We start from the raw sequence: 18,040 nt of genomic DNA on the forward strand, positions 1-18,040 counted from the left end.
AACGGGGGTTGTGAACAATGAGAAATGGTTGTGTTGTGAACTTTCTGCTCCCCATAATTTTGAAGCAACCACTTTATATTTTCATGGCAATCTTTCTCTTGAGATAAAATCTCAAAACTTACATACTGTAAGCTGCGTCTGGGTGTATAAAGATCGAGTTAAGGAAGAAAGCATCACGTTTGGCTCTCAACCCAGATGAGCTGTCTACAACTGCCTCGCCAGCTATGCAGTGCTGTCCTGTGAAAGCCCTGTTCAACACTGGTGAGCACCTTCCATACCCCAAGAAAACATCTTTCTCCAACAGTCAATCTCGCATGTTGTCAAAGCTGCAGAGAAAAAGGCAATTTTTCATGTAGTTGGGGGAAAAAAAAAAAAAGAGGTTTTGCATCATGACAGACAGAAGTGGGCTCCGTTTACTGAGCAGCAAGCACAGAAGGGAGAGCGCTTCTCCATCTCTTGCAATTCCCATTTGCAATCAAAGAGGGTGGAAGAGGTGTGCAAAGAGGTGTGCATCTACAGCATAAAACACACAGTAGGAATGTGCTAACTGTACAGAAATACCTTTATTCCCAGCCTGGTAGATTACCTTTTCTACCGACCTGACCTAGAGAGCAGAGCTGGTAAAGGAGAACCAGTGTACGACGTGGGCACCGTGCCCCTCGGAGCTGCAGCTGGAGCAGCAGATGTAACTATTGGCATGGGAGCTATTCCTTCCTCAAACAAACAAGCTAAAGTGATAAAATGTTGTTATAAGCACAAAACACATTAGATACACAAGCTGATCTGAGCTACCATGACAGAAATCACACCACTGGTATGTAGCGTGGATCTGATCTTAAGCAATAGCACATCCTCACCTCAGATGCCTCTTAGCAACACAGATGTTTTTCTGTAAAATCAAACCATTTCTAATAGTGCTATCTGGACACTACCCGGATAAATATCTTTATCCGAAAAAGCCTCTGTGTTTATGAAACTGGAGATCTTTCCTATCTCGTTTTGCTTATCGCTCAGCATGCTGTGTTAACATCTTACCAAAGGTTTCCAGCTTGATACCTATCGTTAGCTGTTTAAACCAGTTTTTGGTGATTCAGCCAACTGTTTGTGGCAAGTTTAATGGGAATTATAAATACATTATGCTCTTGACGAAGGTGACAAAATACTAAGAGGAATGAGCTCTACACAGACTTCAGGCAACTCCTTGATGGCACTACATGACTAATAGTCCAGTATTGCTAATGAGTAAGATGATGAAAATCCAGTATTGCATCAAGGTTTTTAATATATTAAGAATTAAAACATGCCACATCTATAAATATTGTACCCAAAAAGCTATTTTAAAACTCTGTTCAAAATCCAAAGACTCAAATATCTGGATAAGAAAGCAGTCCAGGACTCCAGTGCTTTCTACCTACCTCTGAAGCCATCACACCAACAGCACCCGTGCTCGGTTGTGCTTACATTTCCCAACAGCTTTTAGGGAATTCCCCTGCCCTACCAAATGCTGTTTGCAAAGGAAGAAGGAAGAGAGGAAATACACAGCTGCTTATAGCAGGGTAAAAGGACATTAACACAGTGTTCCAGACCCTAACCTCACTCACCTCCAACTTCTACACCCTTGGCCCAAGAGGTTAAGGGCCAAGCCCCTCACTCTCAGCAATCACACAGATAGAGTAACTGTCCCTGTGGAAAAGGTACAGCAGAAATGCCTCTCCTCCAGGGAGCAGTACCTAACCGGGATGATTTTCAAACAGAAGAACGTGTCCCCAAACCCCCATCACTGTCCAGGTACGTGAGGGTTTAAATTCATCTTCAATCACGTCACCCCTCCATTAGTTTCACTGTTAGATTGATTACTTTGCTTCTTGTATGTGCATTTGTAATGAAATCTAGATAGAAAGATTATGCTAAAGTCTCTTATTATTCTTTCTCCCAAATTTCTTCTTCCTACCGGATTTTCAATCTCCATCACCATTCCTCAAGCCCTATCATACATAATTTGGTGTAACATGGAACACTGGCTGCAAAAAAAAAAAACTTACAAAAACAAAAGTCACCCTATTAAAAGGTCACTTCATTTTACTTATGTATGCTGGATTAAACTTGTACATGCAGTTTTGTTGGGAAATGAACTTTTTTTTTTTGCTGAGGCTTTTCTACTTTACTGATTATGAATGTGTATAAGGAAAGCATGTTTTATGAGTAAAACTTAATTTATTTATGAATTAGTTGACTAATCAAATGAACTTGCACGGGAAGTGCATCGGTTCTTGAAGAGTGTCAGATTTTAGAGGGCATATTAGAGTTATGCTGGTCATTTACAGAAGACATTAGCTTTAAATTGCTGCCAAGGTTATCCATAGACAAATTAGAGAAAACGTGCTTGTTCTTTGGAAGAGCTATTTTGCTGTGCATCTTAAAATGGGAAATTACCCTCAAGTCGAACCAACTCTGCCTCTCCTCTCCAGACCATAGCACAAGGACATTTCTCTTGCAATACACACTTATTTTCAAAATAAAAGCAAGATGATGACAAACTTCAGTCTGCAGATTTTCTCTCCCCCTGTAGCTTAGCTCACTGAAGAGGAAAAATAGGAGCTCAGACACCATGGTAATGACTGATAATGAGCCTAGCCTAGTAAATGCCAAGTTTTGAGACTAATATACCCCAAAATTCAGAACAGCATTTCACGTCAGTGTTTGATGTGGGTGTCAAGGGCTGTGCACTTTTCACCCAACACGTGTCTGTCTTTCAGTATTGATACATACCTCTAACAGCAAGCACAAAGAAAGGATATTTAAAGAATGAGCAAAGCCAGTCCCCTCCCACCTCCAAAGATGCTAGTTTTATACAGTTTATATAGCTTTGGAAATCAGTTAAGTAACAGACAACAAATTATAATCCCGTGAGCCCAGATTTATGTCTAGATCTGCTAGTCCTGTACTTCATTTTTAATAAGTGTGCACAATGTACAAACCTTAACCTTTCTACCGTTAGTAGAAAGATAACTGGCTACGCCGAGGTAAGTTGCATCTCACAACCACAGGATAGGCAAACCTTAGTTTTTCAAAACCTTTGTGTCTCAAGTCATTCTCCAGGTGCCCAAAGCTAGCTGTTATTTTAAACCCCAAGCTATGCTTCACCCACTTCAGAATTTTTAAAAGGCTTTCACATGAAGAGGAAAAAAAAGGAAAAAAAAAAACAACCCCGCAGCTGTTAGGCTCCCTGAAGAACATACAGGCTTGAAGTATGAACAAATCAGGGTAAATTGTAAAAAAAAAAAAAAAAAAAAACATGTTGCAAGTGTGCAAGGCTTTGGGCTTTTGGAGCGTGGTATTTTTAGACTGAGGTCTGAAGAATTATTCCAGAATACTGGGCTAGACAGTTAGGGCAACAGAAGGGGAAAATGTCAGCATGAGAGGCTATGGATAGCTTATGGAGTTAAAAGTGCCCAAATGTGATTCTTTCCAAGCAAATAAATTTGCAGTCTGCATCTGTTCACGGGTTTTCATTGAAGATGAGAAAATCATCTCTCTGTATGCAAAATACAACCCAATGCATTAAAAAAGGCATCACATAAATTAAAGTAATTGGGAAAAAAATGATGCTTATGAAATGTCATTGAGAGCTTTCACCTCCCTGCTCTTATCAAAGTTTCTCCAAGAGGGATTTAAGAATAAAATTCAAGTCAGGAAAAACATCTGACACAGGGGTACTGGACTCATTCCTGTACAAGATTATTCTCTATTTTCAAGAAGCTACAAACTCTCCTTTTCCAAAATATTCTTCAGCAAGCAAACAGCTATTGCGAGCTTTTACCTGCACTCTGTCCTCACCTGTCTTTTCACTACCTAATTTCTTAAAGTCTGAGAAAACTTTTAAATTAAAATTACACACTACAGGGACAAATCAAAATCTAATTTTTATTTTTTCTAGAGCATTCAATAGTGTAGCAAAATGTTTCTTCTTTGACATTTATGGCTTTCTCACTTTTCTGAGAATAGCCAGAAGTGCCATTACAGCGGCTACAGCAAGCAGTAGGGAGGCAGTTTGTACATAAGCACACTTCAAAGACTGGGATGAGTGAAAAGTCAGCGCGGTGCTAAGTGACAACACTGAAAAACAAGCACCGCGTTTCAGGACAGTCTAGTTTCTAGGATGAAAAATTAAATTTAAGGACACGTCTTTCCTCAAGAGCAAAGTTACGGGTTTGAGAGCCAAGGCTGCTTTACCCACCAACAGAAAACCCACCAGAACTAAGTACATACTTTACAATCAGTAAATTAGGAAGACTTTCAGAGTTCACAAGTAAATTTACCTCTCTTTCTTGCACTGGTTCCCAAAGTGGTATCTCTTCCATTATTCTCATCTCCTACGTTTAAATCTTCTTCTCTATCCCTGAATCAGACTCGGGAAGAGTGCTAGCTAGTTAATGGGCTGTTAGTGCAATTCTGAAAGCTATCTTTGAAATATATTATTCATCTGATCTCACTATTTCACCATTTCTCAGTTTTCAAAAAACAGGGTAAGGGGGCTATTATTTAACCACAAGAGAAAAATTAAATGGAAGCTCGTTTGGATATGGCTTTGGCATGGTTCATCTAAAAGATACAGACCCAGAGGGCAAATCAGACTGCTGGGGTCATTACTTACATTGGCTGAATTTGTCTGCCTGGCCTTTAGGAACTACAAAAGCTAGGAAGTGGTTTTCTGCCAAGACGGGAAGATTTTTAAAATAAAAATACCCCAATCACATGCCTGGATATCTTTGTAGCTAGTTGGAGGGCCCATGAACACCTCTACGGTGCAGGAGCAAGAGCTCCCCATGCCAACCCAGGGCAGAGCCAGCTCTGTTTAGGCGATACCTGCAACAGTTTAGTGACAAAAATAAAATAAAACTAAGTCCCCTCTAGTGCCTGGTTCACCAGGAATGCAGCACTGGCTCCTCCAGGTCCCAGGACAGAGCACTGGGTACCACATCCGAGCTGCAAAACTTTTTATTAATTCAGCTGGGAATCCTCCAAGTTCCCTCTTACAGCCCGGGTCCCTGATGCACATTTCTTCCCTTTTCCTAGTATTAAAGGAAAGGGCACATTCTGTTCTACATCTAAAACTCTGGAGCCTGTCAATCATGGCGTGATACACAACACCACTCGGTGCTTCACTGCAGCTGTTTTGTCACATTTGATGCCCTGAGTCACCCAGCAGCCTTTCTGAGGGTATACGAGAAACTCCCCAGCACACTTATATTCCCCTGAAAACACATGGAAGCAATCGCTTCTAATCTCACCACGTGGAACATCTCCTGTTCTGCTCTTACACAATCTTTATCGTTTCTCTGGATATCTGCAGTTGGGTTTTCTGCCCGAGAGCAGACTGGTACAGGAAGTCTCCAACACCCCTCTCCGTTCTGGCAGAGACATGCAGAGATGCTGCAAGTGCATCCCTTCCCACCCCAACGTGCCTTCCTTCACAGTGAATTCGACATCACAGATGACTCTGCAGCCGCTCTCCATCCCCCTGAGAGAGGGGCTCGCCAGGAGTACTATTCCCCTTCTAAGCTAAGCAGCAATATTAATCCATCTACATTCATGGAAGAGGCTCATAAGTCACCCAGGTCATGCTACTCTATAGCTACAGTTACATTTTAGACAGCAAAAGCAATAAGCAAGCCTTCAAAGAATTGTTTCAGAAGCACATCATTTCAGCAGAACCTTTTGCTATCAGTCAGAAATATTGTTTAACACATATTTCCACAGGAGCAGCCCTTCTTGAAAGGCAGGCTGTTTGCCTGAATAGAGGTTCTGTAAAATCCATTTGCAGTTTGGCATTTTGCACACAAGGTAAGGTCAGTAAAAACCGTTCTTGCACGCCAATGCCTACAGCTACCCATTGCTTTTCAGAAGCCACACGTAACGTGAGCGGGCAGGGAGCGAGGGGAAGGATGCAGCAGGGCACCTGTTCCTCTACCTCTGCTGATAAATGTCTTGTGTGGGTGCTGTGCGTCCCTTGAAGAGGTGCAACTACAGCAGAAGACGCACAAATTAGCTTTGTAACGTAAGAGGGGAGGCTTTAGACAGAGCCCCCTGCAAAGCGTTCCCACCACCTGACACAGGACGGCCGCATCCTGCTGCCTCAGTGCTGCGGCGCCCTCCCCCTGCTGCTTTGTCAAACAACCAAAAACCATGAGTTACTATTTAGGATTAAATAACTTTGAAACTACGTGAGGTTGGCATTTACATTGAAACACGTCAGGCCAACCGAGAAGAACTGATAACTTCAAAAAATTTAAGATTTTCCTGACTTCACCAGCAGCCCTGAAGAGCTGGATTAGCTCCGTGTACCCAAGACTATGGGACAGTTCCCATGCACTGTGCTCAGAGCCCCTAAGGCCTCAAAAAGGAGCTGAAATACACCGAACAAGAGTCAGAGACTATGCTTACTGATAGTAGGTAAGTCTTATTCTTGAGTAATTTAAATCTGTCAAGTTGCATGAAGCAACTCCTGATGAGCCTAAGAGCTGCACGGGCTCAATTACAGTTCAGAAGCAGTGACACTACGACAACAAAAATATGCTAAGCACTTTCTGACAGTTTCTGGGTATCTGCTGGGGTTAAACACAATGAGCAAGCAGATGCCTCCAAGTGCAGTGAAATGCACAGGAATTTTTTGAAGCTTATTCCTGATGGCATGTTTCTTCAGCAATAACTAGAGATGCTTGCTTGCTCCTTGGCATTTAGCATGAACATGCACAAAACTGTCATGAAAAAAATGGCAAGAGGACAAGGTTACCAAAATTTTATAAATACCAGGCATGAACTTAGCTTTCTTTTTTAAATGCACTTATCTGATGTAAATTATTACCCAACATGGTAGACTAATGGACTTTAATGCATTTTAGTTAAAACTCAGTCTCATGCAAGTTAAATGCTCCCACCGATTAGCTTTAATGTGTGCAGTAACGTGTTCAACAGCCTTTGTTTCTTTTATTCGGAAAAGGTGGGAGGGATTTGGTTTTGATGTTGGAATATTTTACATCCATTGTCTGCACTTGACACACATGCAAGGAGGTCTTCATCACGGAGTCTTCATTTAAAAGACCTGTTCATAGGCACTGATATTTTACAGAAAAAAAGAAAAAACCTCCAGGCTTCAAGCAACAGGTGAAATGAAAGCCATGCTACCATCTCCCTTACGCCGTATCTTTTTAAAGTAAAAGTAACAGCAGAACATACTTACATTATATAATCTCTGAAATTACACAGGCTATGTAGTAGTAGCTGCAACAAGCGTACATTTTTTTAATATTAAATTGTATTTAAAACCATTAAAATAAAACTAGAAAGCAAACTTATTAGAAAGTTTGCTATTTGTTTCAACAGAATTGAAAATAGTAGTTTGCTCAGTTTTGCCTTAATTTAAGGAGTGCTAATTTAATTTTAATTTGTACCATCTTACCTCAATCAATTTATTGGCATGTTCACGGAAAACCTGGGCATATTCTTTTACTTCTTTTTCGTTCCCATTCTTGGCAGCTTCAATCAATACTAGAAGTGGAACATTTGTTTCCAGAAAAGAATCTGATACATGGTCCATAACAGCTTTGCGGAGCTGAAATAAAAATGAAAGGATGAATAATTTTTCACTAGTGTTCCACTGTTATTTTCCTTTCACTGTATTAATACATAAAGCTTAAGTACTTCTGGTGTTGATCCTTCTTCCCTTGTGTGACCAAGATTTTCTCTGGTCTAAGTCCTGTCTATACACTTTTTGCTTCAATTTAAATTAAATCTCCTTTAAAAAAATGGATTAGTTATGCAAGTGCAAGTCACCAGCTTGGCCACAAATATTGATTTAGCAACTCATATTCGTTTTGCCTGAGTAAATTTGCCACTTTCCCTCAGCTGATTAAGTAACATGCTGATTTAGCTTTTAATTTTTTTCTACTAGAATAAAAATATTTTTGAATAAGCTTGATCCGTATTCACATTTACTTGAAAAAGGGAATATACTGCTATAAAAAAAACAGAGAAAACAACTGACATTACATTACAGTTCTCAAAGAAAATAAGCTCTCTGAGATAAGACCATCAGAATTATAAAATGTAACTGATTATGTTTAAAAGCCATAAAATATCAATTTTCTTTTGTTGTTGTTGTTTGTTTTTTAATTTTTTTATCCCTTTTGCCACGAGGATGGTAAAGAATCCAACACCTTTATCACACAGTTAACAGGGTTACATCTCCACCCCACGCTGCCATATGAACCAGGTACTGGAAGTTTCTAGCTTTTAATTCACTTTTTAATTCACAAGAAGCAGGCAAGCCCTTTACAGTTGGAAGCAAATCAACAGATGAAATACTTCCAAGGGAGAAAACATGCAGAAACGCATTCATTTGTTTCAACGAGTATTAACTTCACACATTAATTACCTGTCTACGCAAGTCTCTGGTCTTTTTGGTCATTTTATCAATCGCAGAGTTCAGTGCATCGCTTCTTTCCTTGCGTCCAGCCTGAAAAACAAGAGGCAGATGTAAAAAGGTATTCAGGGTCCAAAAGTAAAACCAGCATTATTCATTTCAAGACTGTCAGCTTCTTTACTGATTTAAGAGATTACACAGGTCAGAAGCAGAGCCCCCGCCTCCCTGATACAGCACCATTCCTCCTGGCAGGTTTGAGCAGCTCAGGAGCATCTGACAACATACGGCTGCATCTTTAGCACTCATCAGCTCCCTTTCTGGAAAAAAGGATGATTTCCTACATCGAGACTGCTTTTTGCTCCTCAGCAGCCAGAGCCCATATTTAAGCTGCAAGTTTGAGATTTCTCCAACAGCTCTGTCAACAACCACACGGTTTGCCCTGGATCTCAAGCCCCAAACAGCTCTCTCTGCTTCAGCCCTCAGTCTTTCCTGCCTCTGCTGCTGAGATTGCACAGGCTGATGGGTTGCACCCAAATACCCCCACTGCAGACGTAGCAGCCCCGGGGGCTGTGCAGCCCATGCAATGGTGCTCCCTTGCACAGCTTCAGGCCTGGCTATCCCAGAAGGTTGTTCTTGAGCAGCCAATTGTAAGCCAAAAATCAATTATATTAAGGTAAAATCCTTATAAGACATTTGTCAGGGATGAAATCCAACATCAAATAAGTATCCAGGCTCACCCGCTGGGAGTTGGATCTCACCGAGGCTCGATGCAGCAAGTTTCACATTATCACCATTGTTAAAAGACAGAAAGGGGACAAGGTGCAGTGGCAGCTTCTCTGCCCCTAAGCAGATGGTGGGCTAAAAATGTCCTAATTTGTACCAAAATGGGAAAGCCAGACACAACAGTGGTGGTCTTACAGTGTCACAAGGAGGGATTTTTTTTTTCCTATATAATACAGCTGGCATGAGAGTTTTATGCAGCATACATTATGTGACCACAAACTAATTTCTGAACTTCTATGCCATGATCAGGATAATTGTCCTGGTGGGAAATAAACAGATAAATAGATTTGCAGCACTAAAGTGAGGGCATGCCAATGATCAGTTCTGCAGATACCAGGATGGTCTGAAACCCTTGCACAGGTAGCCTTGAATCAGAAACACGAAGTCTGCTCTACAGCAGAAATAAAAATTAAACAAAAACCGAGAAGGGAAAATTGGGATGTTGTCAAGTCATTACAGTTTAATGAATTTTTGAAGTTTTGTCACTTCCCTGATCAAGCAATTTGATTCTCATCACAAAAGGTAACTGAAAGCTGGCTGAAATTAAAACCAGGAGCTTGTTCCAACCATGCCACAGGCTCCAGCAGACCTGATGCTGGTCCGTTCTTCACACTCAAAAATGAAAGCAGAAATCTTGAAATAAAGTGAAAATTAATGCTGCTTTTTATTGAACAGCTTGCTGTTCCCATGCCTGGTAGACACAAAACGAGAAGCCTGGCTAGGCTGGAAGGGATTTGTTCAGCCCGCACCGAAGGTGGCCGTCCGACGGCGCTGGGCTCTGTCCGTCTTTACCCGACGCGCCCCGGGGCAGGCAGCGGGCTCCTTGCAGCCACCAAGCCACCTGAAACAACTGAAATCTGCCAAGTGTCAGCAATCAAACTGAAATCCTGCTAGGAGACACAAACCTGCAATTGCTCCCGCTTTCAGATGCTCTAACACCCCTGCAGCACAACCACATTAATGAATCCCGAGCATCCCCCCTGTACGTGCGGGCATTTTTTCCAGGAGTACCTTTGGAGACGAGATATATACTCAGCCATTACACAGAAAGCCAAACATTCGGCTGCTCCACGAAGTGCCATTTTACTTCTCCCTGGGTGCCCCTGCATTACCATCTGAACGGGAGGCAGGAGCACGCTTTTGATGTGAATCCACCGATCGCTTCCACTTTGCCATCCCCAGCTTCACAGCACGGAGCAGCCTCGGTGCGCGAGGTCTGGGTCCCTTTCGGATGAAAGGAAACCAGGAGATGGTTTCCACTAATGGATGTTCAGTTCATGAGACCTGACCACAGCCGGCCCTACATAAAATGCCCTGAAAAGCGTGCAACGCATACATTAGAGCCCAGGCAGCTCCAATTTCATGCCGTTGATCTGTTCCTATTAAGCCACGCCATGTACTAACACAGAAATAGCTGTATAATCCAAACCCAGCACATTTGAGCGAGGCAGCTCTGCTTTATTTCCATCTTCTTGGCATTCAGAAATTTTAGTACAGAAGCTTGTCAGAAAGTATTAAGAGCTCTTGGGACAGTCGCGACACAAACCACCCTGCTAATTGAGCCGCGGTAATTTAGCACCTCCCGCGTCAGCTGCTAACCCCACACCTGCCTTAGGGCTGGGGCAGGGGCACAGGACGAACACCAAACACACCTCTGCAGCTGCAGAGAGGGGACCTGTGTCATTCCCACCCGAAACCACCAAACCAATTCTAAGCGAGGCTCTGGCCCGAAGACAAGGATGTCAACTTGTGCCAGTCTAAAGTTGCTTGGCTTTTTTTTTTTTTAATATACATATTATTTGCATAAAATTAAACATAGCACACTAGCTGTGGGGCCACGTGCACCCGTAAAGTCCGAGTGGAGCCGGGACACTGGTTGCTCTGACCCTCGACAGCATCTGGCAGGGTTACACACCCTCCTTGGCCACGCCAATCACCTTGTCCAAGCCCCATGAATTTCACCCACGGATTCCACCCTACAGCTCAACAATTCCTGCTTAAGCTGGGCTCTACAGCAATAAATCACGTTTTAAAGGCTCCAAGTGAGCGCTCAGCACCTCTGGGTAATTTGTTCCAGTAATCAATTACTCTTGCTATTAAAAACTTGGCCATTGTTGCTAGCCCGAACTTCCTTGGAGAGCCCCCTGATGACACGGAGAGTAACGTCTCCCAGCAAGCAGCTTCTACGCACGGGATTAGGACTGACAACAGCAAACCCCGAATATTCGGGCTCCTGATGGGATTGTTAGGGACTGTTAAGACACTAGTACAGAGCACTGCTATCTCTGACGGAACCACAGGCTCCGCAGGCAGCGGTACCGGCAGCAGCTGATAGATTCAGTAGATTTCATGGGGTCACGCTGACCACGCCAGTCATTTTGCATTATGATACCACCACGCTGTCCAGTACAACGGATAACAAGCTTAGCCACACAGCAAATTTACTTTACTTTAAATCATATCTTCATAAGAAAAGGCTAGAACTGGCGTTAAAAATTGCACGTTTCCCTCACCCCCTGTAATTTTTTGCTCATCCACCATCATCACTAGGCTGCTTGGAAAGCAACACAAGCACTCACTGTCACATCCTTGCTGTTCCAGCTCACGCAGCTATCCCCTCTATTTTTTTTTTAATTGCTTAAAGCAAAGAAAGGGGATTTGTATACAAGGAGGCAAAGTGGAATCACTAACTCTGTCAACAAAGCATTCCCTTTGTAGGCCTGCCATCTGACTCAGAAACAAAACCCGGAACAAGTTTTTCCTGCAGCTACTAACGTTAAAATCCAACCTCAACTGATTCACAAACGTAAAAACGTGGAGCGTGGTGGTGGTAGCAAACAAACGCTATCTTAAAGCGACCAGGATCAGCAGTGCATGTACTACAACGCAGTCATGCAGCTATGTTTTTATAGCTAAATATCAAAAACTTCCGTTATTAATCTCAGAGTTTCACCTAAGACCGGGGAGCTATTGAGGACCGGTGCCCCCTGCCCCACAGCCATCCCTCATGCTGCTCTACCCAAACAAAAAAAAGGTCATTCGCAGATGGATTTCTGCTTCAGGTAATCTCCAAATTGTCTTCCAACCTGTTTGTAGAGCAGGCAGCACCATGGTTAATGGCTGTGATTGACTAAGTGACAGATGTGCGCTTGGCATACCTTCCTCTGGGCAGGCGGGGGAAGTTGTACATCAGCGTGCGGCCGCTGAAGCAGGGCTTCGTGGCGAGGCATTAAGATGTAGTGCTCAGATTCAAGTTTGTCACATGCTTAATTTTCACCTTGACACCTCGCCTAATTGCATGGCTACAAAGGATGACCGCCCATACTCCCTCATTACCCCGATAGCAGGGCTGCAAACAAATTCCAGATGCAACACTGCTGGTTCAAGACCAGGAAGGGTAAGCAATGAAGCATGATGTGTGAATTCCAGCAGTGTTTACCTATCTGATACCTGACAGTCGAGGAGACAGGAACGTGTCCTGGTTCCTTACGGACATGAATGCAGAGTCTGCTGCAGCTCCGCCTCAGCTCCCCGAAACACGGGGACTGCACAGCATCTCCTCCACGCCAAAAGCGCAAGGAGGTCGCCCAGCCCACGTCTAAATCAAGTAAAATTAGCTCATTTGTTGCATTTAATACGCTAGGAAGGCTTCCACAAGATGTCAGCCTAACGAAATGACACTGCTGGCCTCGGGGTGCAGCTCTACTTTTTGAGTGCGTGCATCTAGTAGGGAAACCAGTTCCACTGCTGCGCAACGAGCAGGGCAAGGGAGAAGCCCCCGAGAGAGGCATTTGGTCCGAGCGCGCTTATGCTCGAGAACAAGCTGTTTTTCCCCCATTTTCCCTCTTGGGTGTTACACGTGAGGATTTTGGTTGTCACCTCGAAGCGCCTGTTCTGGCAGGAGGCTCCAGATGGCACTCGTATGAGGCTTTCCCCAGCATGCAAGTTTGTAGTCTCAGAAGAAATGCAACGGTGTGAACTCCGCCGGCAGCTGGAGTTTATTCCCAGCCTATTGCACCTTGACACCCCAGGCAGCTCCCAAGGCACGACACGAATATTAGCACGGAGTTTCGGATTTAAAAAAGAATCAGATGCGTGCTTTCGGTAATAGCTAGTACTTCACGACAAGCGTGCATAAAAACATGTTTTGCTGAGAAAAGCGCCCATAAAGTTTGCGTTAACTGTTTCCCAAACAGGAAACCTGCTGGCAAGGTGCTAAATAGCCCTTGTTTGGTCACGGGCCAAAGAACTGAGAGCTTCAGAAAGGAAGCAACTTTCCGTGTTTGAACACTAACTCTTAACTCTGTGCCAGATTACACAATCTTCGCGTGGGAGGAACCTACCAAGAGATAGCAACGCAAAAAAGCCGAACCCTTCCAAAAGTTACCTAAACTCAGCCTCCTGGGAATAATGGGAAGAGTTGCACAGGAGAGTAACCACCTTTGATCTCCGAGCTTTTTTCATTTTATTAAATTACACCCTTGGAACGTTATTTTAAATATCGTGTTATCGCATTCAGGCGTTATTAAAATTCAAATCAATGCTTCAAATCAGGGTTTTGCACCAGCTTAGCGCTGTGAGCAGCGCAGCTACAGGTACATTGCTGCAGCAGTCCCACAAGACAGCTGGTGGATCAGGCTGGATTTCAGTTTGCATGTTTTTTGCACAGTGAATATTAACCACAGAGAAACTCTTTGAATAGGTTTGTGCAACTTCTTTATGTGTATTTCTTTCAGTCTGGAGCAAATGTGAGAATAGTTGGCATGATGGTGCAATTTAATACATTTACCTAGCATTTTCTGACTTATCATTAAAGATAATTATTTTCCTGAGGTGGTTTTTTGTTTGGGGTTTCCTTTGTTTTTGAGCAGTTCACCTTTCTCCATCCCTCCACTTCACTTAACGCTTCCTCCTAAGGCATTGCTCTGCTCTGGAAGGGACAATCTGCCACAGAAACCAGGTACTGCAGTCAGTATCACAGCTATACTGTGGGACCCAGAAGGGAGAAGCAGGCAGAAAACAAGAAGTCTGAGTTTAAATTAAGAGCCAAAGTTTAATAACAAAGGTAAATGACTGTTTTCTTCTAAGACCTCCTCTGACAATTCATCACCTCCCCCTGTTAGCACGGACAGTTTGTTATTCTCAGCTCATCCCAGTCCCGAGGTCATAAATGATACGTCGCTGCTACAGAGCAAACATCGTCAAGTGCCTCGCATCGCACTGTCGCTTTACATCTCAAGGTGAAAATAAAAGACAGGAGTAAAAGATGAGAGCTCCTTCGAGGCGCTGGCAGCAGGAAGCCGACACCCCCGGCTCACCCAGATCAAGTCAAGGCCAGGGCAGCCTCTCCGAATGGCTGCTGCTTGCACCCTAATCCTAAACCCCCCAGACAGCTCCTACGCAGTCTGTTCGCATGCCCCTAGGTGCCAGCTGTCCTGCAGGAGAGCTTGCTGGGGATAAAGGGACCGGGGAAGTTTTGGACCAGCAGCCAGGAACCGGGCCGTGCCGCCCGCTTTACAGGGTCACTGGTTCTGCAAATGCATCTCGGCTCGACAGCGTGCACGCTGGCCGCCAGCTCCTGCGCCTACCCCGCGGCGAGCTGCTAAGGCAGGCACCGTGCCCCTGCTCACGGCGTGCAGGGGGAGTGCAAGGAAGCCCTCAAACTGCTCCGAGCCCCGACTGTGAATGCCAGGCTCACAACTTGCTCCCCTACGCTCCAGTGCCCAGCAACAAGCGAGCACAGGAATCAGGGCTTGTGGGAATAAAAGGGGGAAAAAAGAGAAAAGATTTCCCAGTTCTGTAACTGCGTGCTGACAAGCTGGATTCCAATTAAGTTCTCTCCTGTGCTCTAATGCCAGCTTCGCTTTTTTCCAGAAATTTCCCACCATTTGAAACATTAGCTCCTGTCCTTTGTTCCGGGGATGTGTGCCGCACTTCCCGACACAGCAGCTTCCTCTAAAGGAGTGCTCTTTCTCTCCCCCTTTACCACTTTTGCAGGGACCCCAGTCGCACGCACGCTGTTGTTATGCGGAGCTTCGGGCTGCCAAATCCCTCTCACCTCCCCGAGAGGCTGGTGCTAATCAGCATCCTCTATTCACACCGTGTACACTTCGTGTACACTTGCCATCCAAAAGTTCCTTTCATGCAGCCAGGTTTAACAGGCAGCCGGCAGCAGCTAGCGTTAAGGCGCTTCCAACTGCAGCTCTGCGCTGCTCCCAGCGCCAGCTGAATCAAGCTAGCGAGGGTGCGGGGGGGCGCGGGGTGGTGCAAGGCTCTCCCCTGCCTCGCATCGCGGGGACGAAGGACTCCTACAGTTGATTTTTCTCCCCCTCCATCAGTGGTCTTTAACGCGATCACAGTATGCAGCACAATGCTTTAAATCAGCAAAGCTTCTGGAAAACCCAAACAAAAGGAACGTCACCAGGTGACGTCAGCCTATATACAGTCCTGTGTGGTCGCAGCGCATAAGCAAACCCATTCTTGTACCGCTTCCCTGAAAAGCTTTTCAGTAAATGCACTCATGCTACTCCAGGAGCTTCTCTCAGCAATAAGCCACCCATCTGCCATCAACAAGTTAGGACTAAAGGAACCCACAGCTGCGGAAAAAGAAAACGTGAGCTTCAATTAAACAGCTGAGCAGCCACAGAGGAAGAAAACTTGTATTAAGCATTGATTTAAAAATTACAGACCTGTCAGAGGAGATCAAGCCAGCGATTTCAAAAGGAATATTCCAAGAGAGCATCGTGGATTCAATTTTGCACTAATATCAAAGGACCCTAAAAAGCAGTAAATTATTCAAAGGCTATCTTACATTAGAGCCTTTCACAGACTCACTGCGTTGAGTCTAAAACTACGACTGAATGCAACCTCCAATGTACTCAAAAGAATGGGTAAGTGTATGCATTTCTCTCTACCTTTTAACTGAATGATCGGCTGTGTGTTACAGCAGCAGTTAGGTGCTAAAGCACGTTTTGCTGAAGTGAACCTTGTGAAAGAAATGTTTTCCGATCGTGACGCTGTAATCCTCCGTAATAGCGCTAAAGGCTCATCCTAAGTGTAATATCCGAGTATGCTGTGCTTAGTAGTAAGTTGTTTCTTGCATTTAGAGTAAGCTTTTCGGAAATGCATGGAAATGTTATCTGCAGTGAAATCTTCCACCGTGATGTTCAAAGTATACTGATAAGGATATCCTATCTTGTTGTTTTCCTAAATTATATTCTGCAGGCTTACATTTCAAGTGGCCATTAGGGGCTCGTATGCTGGCAGCACTATATGCAATGAGTATGGTTTTAAAAATGCTGCCTGCCTTGGGCATGGCTTGTCCACCAAAATGTCGCTGTGAGAAGCTGCTCTTTTACTGTGACTCTCAGGGGTTTCACTCAGTGCCAAACACCACTGAAAAGGGCTCTCTAGGTTTGTCACTGAGGCACAATTTTATTACTGAACTTGAAAGGGATCAATTTGCAAGCTTCAGTCAACTTACTTGGCTTCACTTAGATCATAATCAAATTGCAACAGTCAGAGAAGATTCTTTTCAAGGACTATATAAACTTAAGGAATTAGTCTTAAGTTCCAACAAAATCTTTCATTTGCCAAACACAACTTTTAGCCAGCTGCTTAACCTGCAGAATTTGGACCTCTCTTTTAATCAGTTGTCCTCTCTGCACCCCGAGCTGCTCTACGGCCTCCGCAAGCTGCAGACCTTGCATTTGCGCTCCAACTCCCTGCGGACGATCCCCGTCCGCCTGTTCTGGGACTGCCGTAGCCTCGAGTTCCTGGATCTGAGCACAAACCGCTTGCGAAGTTTGGCTCGCAATGGATTTGCAGGATTAATCAAGCTGAGGGAGCTTCACCTAGAGCACAACCAGCTGACAAAGATTAATTTTGCTCATTTCCTCCGGCTGAGCAGCCTGCACATGCTCTTCTTGCAGTGGAACAAAATTAGCAACTTGACGTGTGGGATGGAGTGGACCTGGGGCACCTTAGAAAAGCTAGATTTGACTGGAAACGAGATCAAAGCCATCGACCTAACAGTTTTTGAAACTATGCCTAACCTTAAGACCCTGCTCATGGATAACAACAAGCTGACCACCCTGGATTCCAAGATCCTCAGCTCGCTCCCGTCCCTCACCACCGTGGGCCTCTCGGGCAATCTGTGGGAGTGCAGCCCCAAGATCTGCGCCCTGGCCACCTGGTTGAGCGGCTTCCGCGGCCGCTGGGAGCACCCCATCCTCTGCCACAGCCCCGACCACACCCAGGGAGAGGACATCCTGGACGCGGTGCACGGCTTTCAGCTTTGCTGGAATTTATCGACTGTGGTTACGTCCGTGGCTCCGACCTCCGCGGTCCCCACCACCGAGTACACAAAAAGAATAAGCTCCTCTAATTTCCATATGGGAGACAAAGAAATCCCAACCACGGCAGGCATGGTCGTCACCACCGAAGAACCTTTCCCGGAGCCAAACAATGCCATCTTCACTCAAAGGGTAATTACAGGGACAATGGCTTTATTGTTTTCTTTCTTTTTTATCATTTTTATAGTGTTCATCTCCAGGAAATGCTGCCCTCCCACATTAAGAAGAATTAGGCAGTGCTCAATGATTCAAAACCACAGGCAACTCCGATCCCAAACACGGCTACATATGGCAAATATGTCAGACCAAGGACCATATAATGAATACGAACCCACCCACGAAGGACCCTTCATCATCATTAATGGCTATGGACAATGCAAGTGTCAGCAGCTGCCATACAAAGAATGTGAAGTATAATACCTACATGCCATCAAAAATTAAACCAGATAAGTAACCTATTTTAAAATTGTAGGGGACCTAC

General features: G+C 44.4%; 2 protein-coding genes across 2 annotated transcripts in view; one reads left to right on the forward strand and one right to left on the reverse strand.

Annotated features, from left to right (window-relative positions):
- Positions 1 to 18,040, reverse strand: part of CTNNA1 (catenin alpha 1) — a 115,989-nt gene that overhangs the window by 39,293 nt on the left and 58,656 nt on the right. The window contains 2 exon segments of the mRNA XM_035562867.2: positions 7,460 to 7,612; positions 8,435 to 8,515. Of these exon segments, the coding sequence (XP_035418760.1) occupies positions 7,460 to 7,612; positions 8,435 to 8,515 (234 nt within the window).
- On the forward strand, positions 16,092 to 17,976 carry LRRTM2 (leucine rich repeat transmembrane neuronal 2). The gene is made up of 2 exons (XM_035562857.1): positions 16,092 to 16,095; positions 16,430 to 17,976. The coding sequence occupies exons 1-2, from the start codon at positions 16,092 to 16,094 to the stop codon at positions 17,974 to 17,976; spliced, it is 1,551 nt and encodes a 516-aa protein (XP_035418750.1).

The sequence above is a fragment of the Cygnus atratus genome, chromosome 14 (genome assembly GCF_013377495.2).
Source record: "Cygnus atratus isolate AKBS03 ecotype Queensland, Australia chromosome 14, CAtr_DNAZoo_HiC_assembly, whole genome shotgun sequence".
Taxonomy (NCBI): Eukaryota; Metazoa; Chordata; class Aves; order Anseriformes; family Anatidae; genus Cygnus; species Cygnus atratus.